This window comes from Pleurodeles waltl, chromosome 1_2 (assembly GCF_031143425.1).
Source record: "Pleurodeles waltl isolate 20211129_DDA chromosome 1_2, aPleWal1.hap1.20221129, whole genome shotgun sequence".
Lineage (NCBI taxonomy): Eukaryota > Metazoa > Chordata > Amphibia > Caudata > Salamandridae > Pleurodeles > Pleurodeles waltl.
In genome coordinates this window covers 655,132,145-655,148,420 of record NC_090437.1, presented here as the reverse complement: position 1 = coordinate 655,148,420, position 16,276 = coordinate 655,132,145, and the positions used below count along the sequence as shown (strand labels likewise).

General features: G+C 46.7%; 1 protein-coding gene across 5 annotated transcripts in view; it reads left to right on the top strand.

Annotated features, from left to right (window-relative positions):
• The window catches only part of IL15 (interleukin 15), a 438,031-nt gene that overhangs the window by 331,578 nt on the left and 90,177 nt on the right, over positions 1–16,276 (top strand). For all 5 annotated transcript variants that reach the window (XM_069242573.1, XM_069242574.1, XM_069242572.1 and 2 more), the window contains one exon: positions 3,325–3,459. In XM_069242573.1, the coding sequence (XP_069098674.1) occupies positions 3,325–3,459 (135 nt within the window). The remainder of the gene's footprint in view (positions 1–3,324; positions 3,460–16,276) is intronic.

Below are 16,276 nucleotides of genomic sequence, written 5' to 3'. Positions count from 1 at the left end.
TCTAGAAAAGAGGATCAGTAGTCCTCCTGAGCATCAGAGATCATTACGTCTTCTCCTCGGTGGATAGAAGCTGCCAGCTGCCAGCCAAAGCTCGAATCCAGTTAAAACAACCAACCAAAAACATTCCCTTTGAGGAAGATGGCTTTTCTATACCTTAATCTTCAGGTGTAGTCATTAAATAACCCCTACCACTAGTCGTATGGAGCTTTATTTGTCGACAAGGAGAAGTAAAAAGGGGCAGTCATCTACATTAAACACACAGCAATACATCATTAAGGACTTTTAGTGCAGTCAATAATGAGAAACTGATGTGAGTTAAAGGGTTTTATTAATCAATGTTTTAAGTTTTCATTATTTAGTCAATAAGAATTAGCATCAGCATTATAAATGAATATAATCCAATAATCAATATTTCAATATAGGATAGAATGCAACATTAGTTCAAATTACAGTTAATGTAATAATACAGCAAACGTGTCCCATAGAGGAAAATCCCTACTCTAAATTAAATTGGAATGAGAGGTGAATAAAGTGTTGATTCAGATACCCAATAAAGAGTTCTGATGAGAGAATCAATGCATTGGCATAAAGCCTTTGCATATCAAGCTGTAATCAGCAGACATCAAGGAAATGGGTTAAACAACCTACGAGGAAGGGAAGTCAAATTTCAGGCAGCTCAGAGATGTATCTCCAGGAAAAGCAAATGGAAGCCACCTCCAAGATGCTCAAAGGAAAATGCTCTGCCTTGCTCTAGGAACACACACTAATATAAGGACACAATATTTTAGGTGGCAGCACGCTTTATTTCAGCTTTCTCATTAGCCAGTTGGATTTTAGTAAGCTCCTTGGAATAAATAAACTCCCCATCTCTTGACAACTACACAATAGACCACAGATGTTAGTCCTTGAAAAGTTGCATCATCCATATTTTGCATCTAGACTTCTTCCCATGAATCATCCTTCCTGTTGACTCCTCTCCTCCCGGTGACCTCACTCAGTTGTCTAATACAAACCAAATGCCTATTTACTAGCTAACAGAAGGCTTCTGAAAAGTTAATCAACGTGATCAGCAGACCTTTCCAATGTCAATGTATTATTTTTCAGCTAACATGGCATAAACAGCTAGGCCAACTAAAGCCAATACATTATTATTTATTTTAAGCTCATATTTTCTAAGTATGGCTGCTTACTGCAAATTTACGTTTGATTTGAATGTATTTTCACATTTTCCAGCTAAATGCTCTTTTATTTGTAAAAGATAAATATGTGTCGGCACTCTCACTACCCCAAGAACACATTTAAGAGTACAACAGTTGTCTCCAGTTGGAAACAAATAACATCCTATGTGCACTTTTTGTAATGGGACTGTTTTAACATATGTTATTGTACATATAAAATGGCAGTCAGAGATACAAATAATTGTATTGATTGTTCCACATGTGACAGAGGTGGTACTACAGATCATATCTGTCTCCCAGCCTGTTTCACCAAATAAATGATGTGAACAAGCTTTGGGTTGACAGTATTCGGCTGTATAAAGTGTAAGCACTAATTTCTGTGTTGTATATTAATGTATTCTTCCAAACAGATTAAGGTTCCTGCTCCTGTCAAAGCTTGTTATGCAAAACATTGACATGAATTTAAACATACTTTTTGGAGTATTGAGCTCATGGCACAAAAAAACAGTGTCCCTTGATACTGGTGATAAGCTCAGTAACTGACTTGAAATTAACAGAAAGCCCAGAAGGTGAAAGTAGTGAAACTATTAGACTTGTGAGATGAGGGGAGTGATAGGCTGGACATTAAGCACAATATTTATTATGGGGCAGTAATGATTAATCCATGGTTCTATTATGTCTCTCGTCCACTGCAACACATCTTGCTGTCCAGAGTTTTTGAAGACAGTGGCCAAATCTAATCTAACACAAGATGCTTTTTTGTATTTTTAATTCTGTTTTTTGGATTCTTTGAGTAAATCTGCTACTATTACCATTCTTGGTGATTAAGCCTCCTAACAGCACTGTATGCATATTCTTCCAGTTTTACATTACTTATTAATTTGATTATTAGTTAGACTTGATGGTTATTTGAGTCATGTTTATCATTTCAGAATTAATTTCTGGAGTTTAATGTAGCAAATTTACATTATAGTGCTTACCCAAGTTCCTATTCCTTGGTGTTAGCTAGATAGACACTTCTTCCTTATCATAGACCACTGGTTCCCAACCTGTGGTCTGGGGTCCCCCTGGGGGTCCCTGAAGCCTCCTCAGGGGGTCTGTGACTGCTAAGAAAATTAAATATTATTAACAGATTAGGGACCAGGTACTCAGTAATGACTCATTGGTAGGGGTCCCCGGATTCCAATAATGATTCAGTAGGAACTCCTTATATTCCAGTAAGGATAAAGTGGGGGTCCACAGAAGTTAAAAGGTTGTTAACCACTGTCATAGACTATAAAGGAGTAGTTCAGTTTCATATTTCTAAAGGGGGTATTGTGATTTCTTGTATAGACAGCAAAGGCCACCTACCACAGGGATTTTCCATCAGATGTATGGCATGTCAAAATAGCTTGTTTTCCAAACAATTTAATCCATTCAATACCTAGACTAAAATGTGTCCAATTCTCATTTCACATGTGCACATATTTGTCCAACAGTTAGTCCTGATGGAGATTGTTTAGTCTGTCAGGCATATTTACTTTGCCAGTGTCACGCACAAAGAATGTCAGCACTAAAAATAAGGATACACTTGATCTACCTTAATTTTTTAAAAGTAACTGGACATTGCAAATTGCAAAACCTTTGATGCTAGTTTCATAATAATATAACTGAGATTGGACTGTCTCTAGCGTATTCTGCCCCGCACAAGTGAGTTCTGGATAACACATTACTTTGCTTGTCCAATGATTTGTAAAATTGCAAATGCTCTAAATAATTTTATAAACCAACATGTAAGCAAATGTTTTGTTTATAAATAGGATTTTGGTACTCAGTGACCTCATCACAACTTCTTTTTAATTTTACAAATTGTGCTAATAAACAATGAATTCTTCATGTCTTCTTTTTTATCATCTTAATCTTCTTTGTAAATACATTCATAACCATAGCAAGCAGTTTAACATAGTCCAAAGAATGTTGAATGTGAATGAAATTGAATTTCTGCTTTCTGAATGGACACAGTAGGACATCTCCTGGAAGTTCCCTTATTGTGGTTCAAGGCTAGTATGTCTCAACACTATTGACCCGACTGTCAACAATTTAATATTACTTTAGATAATGTTGTTTTTATATCAGCTTATAAAGGTACATCCTATTTATTTTACAGCATATTTGTAGAAATGTAGTGCTGTGGTGCTATCTGAAGGAAATGGAAATCATTGTTCGGGAATCCAAAATCCTTGGAAAAGTGGTAGATGATGAAGCAATGATATTTCTGTGGGAAAATTCGTATTTAAGCAAGGTAACTCTAATTTTGAAAACATTATTTATTATGTAGTAATGCTCTTCCAGCTCTTCTAGGATAGAAAGTACCTCTGCATTGTATACAGATGTGTTCCCTTTTCCTGAGCGCCCTAGTGCATGTGTATCTGGTATCCTGACTTTTTATTTTGGCTTTGGCGTCACACTAATGTAAGCTTTTGCACAGAGGCCTGGGTCTGATCGTGACTTTGAGAGGTCCTAAACATATCTTATGACATGGAGTACCTCACTAAGCATGCCATCATTACTTACAGTGGACTACTGTCCCTGTTATTATGGATATAGCATACAGAGCGATGGCAGCATACTGTGGTTAAAAAAATATCTATGTAAAGGTATTTTTCTATATGTGCAGAACTTTGCATAGATCCTGAATAGGGTTTGGCAAGGTCCTTTTGACAGACAGCTAATGTGGACTTCCTAAATGGTAAGAGAAAACTGTGAAGCTATCAATTCTGCTGTTCAAAATGAACAAAGCCCCAGTTCTGCCACACTCTTTGGTCATTGTACAGTTCCTAAAGATGATATCAAGAAAGACTCAAACATGCTCCGTGGTTATTCCGGGAACGGCCTCCTCATTACCATGATTTCAGACAGCACTATTGCATGCATGGCACCTATGCAGTTGTCAGCTTCCTGCAGTAAATCCGAAAAGAACAGGGACGCTCCTTGTAAGTCCAAGGAAGTGTTGCATGCGTGCATCATTCCCCGTTTAAATGTATTTGACTAAGTATGAGTGGCACTATGAGGCTAAATAAAATAGTGTAAATCAGATGAAACATGTCAAAGAAAATTTTGAATTGTTGAACTAAAGCTCTTGGGTATATAAATAACAGAAGGCATTGATGAGGACTCACACATGACCTGCTAAAGATTAAATAGAGGGTGTATCGACCATGGTTCATTTACAAGATAAAGGATCATGCTGTAGAAGTCAAATATCAAGGGTTGAGTTCAATAGGGCAATGGAATACACCCTAGAGTACTTAAGGATCTAACAAACAAGGTTGCATGTTTGCATGTTGCTCATAAGAAAAACAAAAAGACTATATAAGACTGTCAAACAACTGATGTAGTCCCAATCCTCAAAGTCAGAGCAGGGTGCTGTGGTATCAAATTTATTGAATTGTTTCTTATATGTGGTGAGTCTTAACATTAGTAGGTCTCAAGATAATCAAAGTAATAGTCTCATTAGGGAAAAGTCATACTAGGCACATTGAAATGCCTTATTGTGAGAACATGAAAATGAAGATGGATGTGATCTTCATAGTGCCCAATTTCGAGTTATGTGGGAAAGGGAAACCTGCCTATTTCTGACTGGACTAATAAAACTGAAGGAGAATCCTCCATAAATATGGAAGGCAATGTAGGCTAATACAGTCATTGTAGGTACTATCAGGAAAATTATTTCCTCTACAATAAGTATGGGGGAACAAATTCTGCCAGTAGATTATCGTTTGGATTTGGTATATTCTCCAGAAATCAAAAGATTTTCGATTAACGCCCAATTTTAAATCACTGATACCATTCCCATTGAAAACCTATAAATAGTTGAAAACTGTGTGTAAGTGAGCCACGTTTTTGACCTTGGTAAGAACGTTACCTAATAAGTGTAGTGTGCTGGTTAAAAACAGGCTGTTCTAATGGAAACGAAAATTAAAGTTGGGTCTCCATAAGGACAGATTTTGTTTCAGTTCATACATGTGCAATACGTCAGAAAGGTTATGAAGACAGAAACAGAAATGTTGAGGTCTAGAGGGGGAAACGTCAGGGAAACGAAGGTTGTTTTACAATTCTGCATGTCACCTCAGAAGACTAATTTGTAGTATTGCATACAGTTACGAATTAAAAAGCTGTTAGAGGATAGAGTCACATTGCAGACAGTCCAGAGAGGCACTCCTAAAATGGGTAATTGTGAAAACCACGGGTTCTGTAAGGCGGTACTAAGGGCCATATTTATACTTTTTGATGCAAAACTGCGCCGACGCAGTTTTGTGTCAACATATTTACCGCCGGCTAACGCCATTTCTTTGCGCCACTCGGGCATCAAATTTATACTTTGACGCACGGCGGCGCACACCACAGGTTTGAGTCACTTTTGTTTACTCAAACCAATGCGTCATGTCGTAAAGAAAAACAACGTTAACACAGTGAAAATGACTGTGAGCCGGTTTATGACGTCGCACATCGAATACGTGCCTTTTTTCAACGCAATTGCGTCAGAAATTGGCGCAAACACTGCAAAATGTGCTAAGGAGAGCCAAAATGGATCCCAGGTGCTTGGACAGACCCCAGGAAGATGACCACAGACCAGGAACCAGCCAGGAGGACTCACACAAGACCCAGGAGAGGGAGAAGAAGAAGAAGAAAATAAAGTGCTGCTTCAGTGCAGAGGAGCAGGAAATTCTGGTGAAAGAGGTGACGGAATACCAGCACCAACTTTTTGTCACCTCTAAATTGCCAATTAGTAGGAGAGAGGCAATTTGGCAACAAATTGTTGACAAGATAAACAGTGTGGCAGAAGTGCTGAGAACAGTCATTGAGTGCAAGAAACGCTGGCATGACTGCAAGCACAGGACCAAGGAAAAGATGGCCAGGAACAGGAAGGCAGCACTGCAGACTGGAGGTGGGAGTCCAGCATCGCAGGAGGCCCTGAGCCACATGGAGGAGAGGGTGGCAGCCGTCATCCCTGAGGAGATCGTCACAGGGATTCAAGGACAAGACGCGCAGACTACCAGGAGACAACACAGATGCAGGGTAAGTGTCATGGGGAACTAAAATGCCTAATTGTTAACTGCAACCAGAGGGAGGGGACATACCTACTACACAATGCATGGAAGTCATGATATTCAGTAGTGGCATGGGTAAAGGGGCACGGTACGGGGGCATGGGCTGTTCAGAGGAAACCTGGTGCACAGTAATACACGACACCAACAACCTTTGCATGGGGGTATGCTGCCATGCAAAGGAGATTGGAAAGGTAAAGCCAGTCCAGGAGGGTAGGGTACAACGTAAAACTGGCCTGCTGTCACACGACAGCTGGTATTCTCCCTACATGAACTAGGGCTCTATGAACAGTCTCAGGCCATATCCGCAAATGAAATGTAAATTGACAACAGTTGCCACTACCACCTCTGCTGTGTGTGCAGGTCAAGTAGCTAATGGTAGTAACGTACCCATGGATCAAACACACTCAAATTAGAGGGTTCAGGATGACAGTTATCAATCCCCTGAAATCAATACAAATGTTCTAATCCTGTCAAATGTGAATGTTCATAATTGCTACAAACATCAGCCATTGACATAAACATTATGAGGTACACAGCACTAATGTCATACCCATGCTGCATATGTCAGGGTCCACCCTGTGCCTGGCTCACAATAGCTCCAATGACACCATGCAACTTACCAAATGTCATACTGCTCAGACAACAGCATTGAGGGGGAGGATATATGTCACCGGCTAGTGAAATACACCCTCACAGTCAAAAGAGGAAATGGAACACTGCTAGGACCATCAACGCAATCCAATGTAACAACCATTCCCCAACATCAACATTACACACTACCAATGCTGACATATGTAGTGTGCCATGCCAATGCTATATATAGTTATGCTAGGTCTCAGCAACATATAGCTGGATGTGAAATATCTGAGACTGGCTCAGTTCCAGATTGTTAAATGTGGTGCAAGTGGCATCAGAACACCCACAGCCAGTGCAAGGCCTCACCATGAAAATGGAAGTAGACGGAGGGTTGAGTAGGACAAGAAGGTGGCAATATACAATTTGGCCAGAACCAACACCTAGAGGACGTGATGCTGACAAGTCCCCAAACTGACCACACTACATTTGACATGCAGGTGGGGCATAGGCCTGGGAGAATGCTAATATTATAGACAGGAACCATGAACAGGAACCTATATCACAATGTGCAACAAATAGGAAGGCAGGCACGTCACATTACAAATGCCACAACACAGACACACTAATTGTACAATATCTCATTGCAGAGGACAATGGCTGTCCTGGGGATATGCCTGTCCTGGACTTCCCTGATGACGAGCTGACAAACATCAGCCAGCAGACCCTCCAAGATGTCCTTGGAACCCTCCAGACCCCACCTTCAGTTGCAAGGAGGAGCACAGATACAGCAGCCATCACAGAGGACCCACCCATCACCCTAATTGTACGACCTGCCTGCTCCAACCCAGCTGAGGACTCTGACGACACTGGCACCAGCTTTGAGGGAACTGTAGTTGGAGTACAGCAGGAGCTGGCCAAGGACGTGCGGGTGGGGATGCAAAATACGGCAGCCAGCCTAGAGGGGGTGCGTTCCTGCATCATGTCAACTGCAGAACAGGCAGCAGCCATGCAAGGGCGAACATCAATCTTGCAAGAACTTCAACAAAGTGTGAAGGAAATCAGCACAGCTATAAGAGAATTGACACAACACCTCCAACAACAAACCTTTCAACGCGTGCACGAATGCAATATTGACCCCCTCAGGGCTGACCTGGCTGCCTACCACAGTGATGTGGCTGCTATTCTTAAGAACCAGCAGCTCCTCCTTGCTGCAGTACTGCCCTCAATAGCCCCACAGTTGGCAGCTACCCGGATGTCTGACTCCAGCTCTTCAAACACTGAGGTGTGTGTTGCGCCTTCACACCCACCACCACCAAGGGCAGAGGAGACAATACACACATCAGAAGATAAAGACATGGAACAGATCACCTTTACCCGTAAGAGTACCCGGTAGCATTAGTCCCTCCCACCTGGCCACTTATAACCAAGGTCCTGTGCTTTGTAACATGCCAGTCTTGCAACAGCTGCTCTCAAGCACTGTTCTCCAGCCCACTGTTCATCTTGTCACTGTGCCCTGTGATTGTCTCTCACTAACTCATTGGCAAATCATGTCCCTCTGCACTGTATGACACTTCACCCCAGCATGTCCAATGACATGTCCTTTTGCACTTGTGTCGTATCACAATGGAAGGTGTCACACTATTGGACTCATAATCATGGACAATGTAAATAAAACACTACAGCACTCTAAAATAAATGACACTTACCCAACCACTTAGTCTCTGTGTAATGTGACACATCAACCGTGACAGAGATCAGTGATGCTTGCCTTATGTCAATGATCATAGAATGTCAATACAACTGCCCGGAAAGAATGTGGGCTGATAACTATGCACTGTGGTCTGGATTATACCATCACCTACCCTTCATGAAGGTCAATTCTGAGGTAACTCAAAACTATACATTAAATTGCTGTGTTGGACAGAATAAATCTTCTTCAAGGGATGTCTAAGCTGAATAATATTGCCTCAAAATTATTGTACTAGACAATCTTTACGTATGTGATATTTGTCACAATTTTCTCAACACACACCATACAGCAGGAATGGATGTGTATGAGTGTACGTACAAATAAGTGACCTGGCTGTAGGGGGGGCGTGGCTTGGTGCTCATGGAGTGAGCAGCCACGAGGGGAAGCTCCGGCCTGGGACCACTGTACCAGGCTCATCCTGACGGCGCTGCCTGAAGCATTAGCAGCACATCCTGCCTGAGGAGGCCTGGAGGACGGAGGTTGGCAGACCGGGAGGGTTTCGGCCCTGGGAAGAGCGAAAACGGGCTCTGGAGGGCGGCAGGTGGGACAATAGCGCGCCGCCTGACCTAAAGATGGCAGGCGTGTTGGTCTGGGCGGCCCCCGTCCACCTCGAGCACACTTGAACAACGCTGATGTTCTGCGGGGGAAAAGGCTGCTGCAGAGGTGACTAAAGGAGGGGCGACCCCCTGAGAAAAGAGTATTTCGGGGAAGTGGAGGCGGCGGAGATCGAGAATTGCCTGTCCCCAAAATGGCGGCCGCACAGGGCCTCAGTAAATGGCAGTAGGGCCTGGCATGATTGAAGAGACACGGGATGATTCGGATTCTGCTCTACATGGGCACATCGGGACTATATTAAGGGCACTGTTGACCTAGTGCTGCCCTGGAGGGTCCTAGAGCTCACTTTGACTGCAGTGGAACAGGGAAGGTGCAGCTGTGGCCGGAAGGACTGCTGAGCTCTCTGATGACCCATTCTCTCTCCCTGTAATCGCAGCAAGGAGGGGCCTACAGATTGAGGAACCCTGGACACTGGCCTGCAGCCCTGCGGAGGATTAGGACCTGTAAGGGCGCATGACTGGACCGAGCGCCCGGAGCTGCACGTTCTGTGAGAGGTGCAAAGAGGTGAGCAGCACGTCTGCATAGGACGGATTTGGCTGGGGGCGAACAGCAATGCAGACTCCTCAAAATAGAGGACCCCCCCTCTCCCTCTCAGGATGGGCAAAACTGGGAAGAGGAAGGAAGCGGTGGGAGAGACGGGCACGCAGCGGGCCTGAGATCCGCACTTCCCTGCCAGGGCATTGCGAAGTGGCACGAACAAAGTCCCATCTGGGAACCCCTCACTGGCCGATATCATGCAGGCCATCACCTTTACTAGGGAAAGCCTGGAGACAAGATTCGACTCCCTGGCGGTAGACTTGGGCCTGCTCCGGGAGGACCAACGTCACCTTGTGGAAAGAGTAACAGTGACGGAGCGGTCGACAAGTGCCCTTGGCCTGGGGTTGACTGCAGCGGAGCCCTGAATCACTAAACTGGAGAAGCAAACAGAAGCTCTCACTGCTTGAGCAGAAGATGTAGAAAATAGTTCCAGAAGAAATAATATCCTCCCTGAACAGGTCGGTCGGTGCAACCTACCTGAGTTCTTGGAGCGCTGGATCTCTGAAGCTGTTGCACTTGAGGGCCTTTCACACTTCTTCACGCTTGAACGGGCGCAGAGTCCCTGCGAGGGCACCGCCTCCCGGAGCTGCACCGCAGCCGGTAATAGCTCGACTACTACACTACAAAGATCGGGACCATATTCTGGCACAGGCCAGAAAGGCTGGAGAAATAAGGCTGGAAAACTCTTTGATCCGTATCTTCCCAGACTTCTCCAGAGAGGTGCAGAAACGAAGGGCGATGTACTCTGAAATTAAAAAGCACCTCCAGCAAATGAACATTCCCTATGCAATGATGTTCCCTGCCACACTGAGAGTGGTGGATGGCAGAGGAGCGTGATTTTTCCGTACGCCGCAAGAAGCGAGAGACTGGCTGAAAGAGCGGAGGGACTCGGCGGGGGAGGGGATCGCTCGCAAACCTGGACCCCGCAGCAGGCACCGTGACGCGACAGGACACAGGTGGAGAATGGTGGCGCCCACGCAGGAGGAAGCACAAGCGGAGAGCGGCAGGGGCCTCCTTCAGCTTGGGAGGCGGTAGTCTGCGTTCAGTTGAAACAACGAGAGAGCCTGAAGGATCGGACTCTGAGACGGAGTTGGCAGGATCGGTTGTCACAAGCCTAGAACTACTTATAGTGACACCTGGAACCTCGGACTGCATTGTCTGATGGCTGGCCTCGGTGCCTGACATCTGATACCTGAACTATACCTCGACCTCCAGGCCTGAGGCCTGCACAGCCTGCGAGGCACACAGCAGAACATTTGAACTAGCCCCGGGCCGTGGACTTTATCCCTTGAATGGCTCGGGATATACTACCTGCCTACCCACCTAGAAACGACTTATGTTTGTTACAGTTTGGATGGGGGGACTGTTCCGCAAACTGTCCTGGGGAATGGGAGTTGAGGGTGTTTTGGTTGGTTATGGGGGGAATTGTGGTGCATCAATGCCTACAAGAAGTGCTACTCTGGGTCGCCTGGCCAGGTTGTGGTCGCATGGGGAGAGATGGTTGGGGGGCCTCTGCTATGGGTGACCAACAGGGATATAAGGTAATTTCCTGGACTAATCGAGGGATGCATAATATGCCCAAGCGGTACAAGATATACTCCTATTTACGCAGGCGAGGGGCACATATAGCAATGCTACAAGAGACCCATTTGACAGCCGCTGAGGGCACAGCACTGCACAAGAGGTACAGGGGGCAACTATTTTACACTACTTATTCAGCTTACGCAAGGGGCACCTTGATATGGATCAGGGTGGGAGTCCCGTTCCAGGTCACTAACACATTAACAGATCCCGACGGACGCTATGTACTGGTCATCGTCCGCCTGGGCGGACGGGATATAACCTTGATCAATGTATATGCCCCCAACGTAGAACAGAGCTCGTTTCTCAACAAATTAACAACCATGCTGGCACCACACATACTTCACTCGGTGTTGATAGGGGGGGAGTTAATTGCGTGGCTAACCCAGGCTTAGAGAGATCCCACCCACTGCTGCGGGAATCCCCAATTAACGCGCTTGCTAGAAAGTTCACAGATTGGCAGGCAGAGTGGCATCTGGTAGACATATGGAGAACTCTTAACCCTGTATCCAGGGACTATTCTCATTACTCCACTGCTCATGATCTCCATATACGGCTAGATACGTTCCTGAGCACTCCAGAGGTCCATGCACAGGAGCGGGGAGTGGAATATCTGGGGAAAACCATTTCCGATCATAATCCGTTGCTAATGCACTTGTCCTGGACAAGAGCTGTCACATGCATTCCCACCTGGAGACTTAAGCCGGAATCGCTGACAGACCCCTGCTTTCAGGGAACAGGTCAGGGAACATATAACCCACTATTTTGAGGACAACGAGCCCACAGCTCCTTCACCGTAGACACTCTGGGAGACATTCAAGGTGGTGGTGAGCGCTCGCTGTATGGCGGCTTCCATCGGGATTAGAGGGTGCTTGCTGCGGGATATAATGATCACAGAGAGAAACCTTAGGTCACTAGAGAAAATTGCACTGGATCATCCGGAGAGGCGAGGGGAGGAGCGCGAGGCCAGGGGAAAAGTGGCCGAGCACACCGAGACACTGAGATGCTTCGACTATAACTAGTACACTGCAAGGGCCCACACTGAAAGGGATAAAACGGGGGCACTGCTGGCATGGTTAGCCAATCCCCCCAAGAGAGAGACCCCTAGAAGGGAGGTTACCACCTCACTGGGTGCCAAACTTTGCCATCAAGCCATCATAAACTCATATTTCCATGATTATTACTCCGCCCTCTGCACCAGCTCATCCCCCGGGACGGGAGCGGAGATACAAGATATTCTATTGGAACTGTCGCCCAGAGCACTGACCGAGGAGGAGCGCGAGGCCCTCGGTGGGGATATCGAGATATCGGAGATCAGGGCAGCTATAGCAGGCCTGGCTCCCGGAAAAACACCAGGCACGGATGGTCTCCCCATCGCGTTCTATGCAACTTATGCACAGACACTCCCCCAAGCTGGCGTTGTTGTATAACGTGGCATGAGCAACTGCCCGTCTACCGGCCCCGACGGGCAATGCCTTAATTGTTTCATTACAAAAGCCTGGCAAACCCCCTGACGAAGGAGGGGCATACAGGCCCCTCCCCATACTTAATACGGACTATAAAATACTGAGTAGGGTGCTAGCGATGAGATTACTACCACACATGACAAAGCTGGTCCACTCTGGCCAAGCGGGATTCATCCCCACTCGGGGCACCGCCCAGAATGTGCGCCGGCTGCTATCCCTCATGTAATTGGCGACCCCTGCTGACCCAGGTTCTGCGGTCCTTGCCATAGATATAGAGAAGGCATTTGACAGCCTGGAGTGGGCCTTGGTGAAGGCTTTATTGGGTGGACACAACTGCTTTACACAGACCCCAAGGCAAGGGTAAGGACGGGCACATGCATCTCAGCGCAGTATGCAGTTGGTAGGGGCACCAGACAGGGATGTCCGCTGTTGTCACTGCTGTTCGCTCTAGCGATGGAGCCGTTGGCCGCTCAGGCCAGAACAGCCACTTGGTACCAGGGTCTGGTCAGGTACGGCCGGCACCATGTGATTGCGCTGTATGCGGTCGACCTCCTCTTATTTTTACGAAATACCGGACCTGAAAGGGAGGAGGCGCAGACACTACTGGCACGCTTCGGACGGTTGTCGGGGCTGCGGATCAATTGGCAAAAATAATTTTTGTTCCCAATGGTAGTGGGAACTGCACCGCCGGCGGAGCTGGGTGGAGAGACATGGGAGCCGCGCTGTATCACATACTTGGTGGTGAGAATCTTCCACTCCACTCCCAACCAGATATCCTAGACAGTAACAGCGGAAGGGCAGTGGGAGCTCTGAGATCGTGCTTTGGTTTTTGAGGATCGCTCCCGTTATCGGTGGCCGAATGAGTCGCCCTCCTCAAAATGGTGGTGCTACCTAGGTTGCTGTATTATTTTGCGGCATTGCCCCTATGGGTACTGTGCGCCTTGTTAAAAGAACTGGACATGACGATCAACGCGTTTGTCTGGGGAGGTGGCAGGTGCAGGGTGGCATTGGCGACACTGAAGAAACCTCGTGCGAGGGGAGGTCTGGCAGTCCTCGATTTTGAAACATACTATCTTTTAGTGTTTAGCGAGATGAGTGGGCAACGGTGGTGTTGGGGAACATGTAGAGGGCCTGATGGTTCCCTCAACTCCTGAACTGGCTGGAATCTTTGTTAACACTACAGGGAGAGGACGTACAAGGGCTATTGGACCTGCCGTTATCTGCAGATGATGGAAGCGATGTCTCCGTTGGGCGGGACTGAATACATCGTACTCTCCTGATATACCATTACCCTGGCTTTGCTGGCTTCCTGGGATGGGAGAGAGGAGGGGCCTACTCGCCTGGGCTGAGGTGGGAGTTGCTCGGCTATGGGAGCTGTGCAGAGGGTGCAACCTCCTACCCTTTGAGGACTTTAGGCAGGAACATGGTCTCCCGCAGGGCCATTTTCTATTGTACTGCGCGCTCACCCGTTCCGCTGGGCAACATTGGAGGACGGGAGCTGCTGAACCTCCTCAACATGGTCTCAGTAATTATTTGCTGACAACAGGGTGCACACATAAGGCGGTCACTAGGCTGCACAGGGTGCTTGTGAAAGAGGAAGGGATTCCTATACAGGGACTGAAGCAGAAGTGGGAGCATAATCTGGGGATGCAGAGACCGGAAACCGACTGGGTACGCATTCTGGAAAGAACACCTATGGTGTCCAGAAATGCTAGGTTCCAGCTTATACAGTTTTACATACTACACAGGGCTTACCTCCCTCCACTCAGATTACGGGATCACTTTAGAGTAGGAGAGGCGAAATGCCCCCACTGTGAAATGGGAGTGGCGGATTTCCTCCACATGATCTGGTCCTGTCTCCGGCTGGAATCCTACTGGGACACAGTGGTCGCAGAAGTGGCTAACATAACAGAGGTCGATATTACCTGCACATCCGCTAGTTGCATACATCATTGGTTCCCACATACACCTAAGAATAAGGCCACTAGCAGATTCCAAGACCTTGCGTTTATATTAGCCAAGAGGGAGCTGACGAAGAACTGGAAGTTCCCGAGGGGCTCGCGGCTCCGGGACTGCCAAAGGGAGCTTAGGAAGTGGGCCAAAGGCGAGGGAGCAGTGTTATACACAGAACATAGAAGAGGTATAGTGTAGGAGGCTGGCCTAGCTTGTAGTGGGTACCAAAGGTACTTACACCTTGTGCCAGGTCCAGTTATCCCTTATTAGTGTAGAAGAGGTGTTTCTAGCAGCTTAGGCTGATAGACGGTAGCTATGGCAAAGCAGCTTAGGCTGAACTAGGAGACATGTAAAGCTCCTAATATACCACTGGTGTCATATGCACAATATCATAAGAAAACACAATACACAGAAGTACTAAAAATAAAGGTACTTTATTTTTATGACAATATGCCAAAAGTATCTCAGTGAGTACCCTCAGTATGGGGATAAGATATATATACACAAGATATTGTACACAAACCAAAATTATGCAGGTAATAGCAAGAAAGTAATGCAAGCAATGTAAAGTTACAGTAGATTGCAATAGGTGCACATAGGTATAGGGGCAACACAAACCATATACTCCAAAAGTGGAATGCGAACCACAAATGGACCCCAAGCCTATGTGAGCTTGTAGAGGGTCACTGGGACTGTAAGAAAACAGTGAGGGTTAGTGAAATAGCCCACCCCAAGACCCTGTAAGATAGGTGTAAAGTGCACCTACTAACCCCAGAGAGCACAGAAGTCATGATAGGGGGATTCTGCAGGAAGAACAAACACCAGCAATGCAACAACAGTGGATTTCCGGACCTGAGTACCTGTAAGACAAGGGGACCAAGTCCAATAGTCGCGACAGTGTCGAGATTGGGCAGGAGCCCAGGAAATGCAAGCTGAGGGTGCAAGGAAGCTGCCACCGGATGGAAGAAGCTTGGAGTTCTGCAAGAAAGAAGAGAGCTAGGGACTTCTCCTTTGGAAGATGGATGTTCAACGTCGCGATGAAGCTTGCAGAGGTGTTCCCACGCAGAAAGACCACAAACAAGCCTTGCTAGCTGCAAGGGTCGCGGTTAGGGTTTTTGGGTACTGCTGTGGCCCAGGAGGTAAGATCCTATCAGCAGGAGCCTCTGACGTCACCTGCTGGCACTGGCCACTCAGAGCAGTCCAGTGTGCCACAAACACCTCTGTTTCCAAGATGGCAGAGGTCTGGGACACACTGGAGGAGCTATGGGCTCCTCCCCTGGGAGGTGCAGGTCAGGGGAGTGGTCACTACCCTTTCCTTTGTCCAGTTTCGCACCAGAGCAGGGCAGGGGGATCCCCGAACCGGTGTAGACTGGCTTATGCAGAGATGGGAACCATCTGTGCCCATCAAAGCATTTCCAGAGGCTGGGGGAGGCCACTCCTCCCCAGCCCTCACACCTATTTCCAAAGGGAGAGGGTGTTACACCCTCTCTCAAAGGAAGTCCTTTGTTCTGCCTTCCTGGGCCAGGGCTG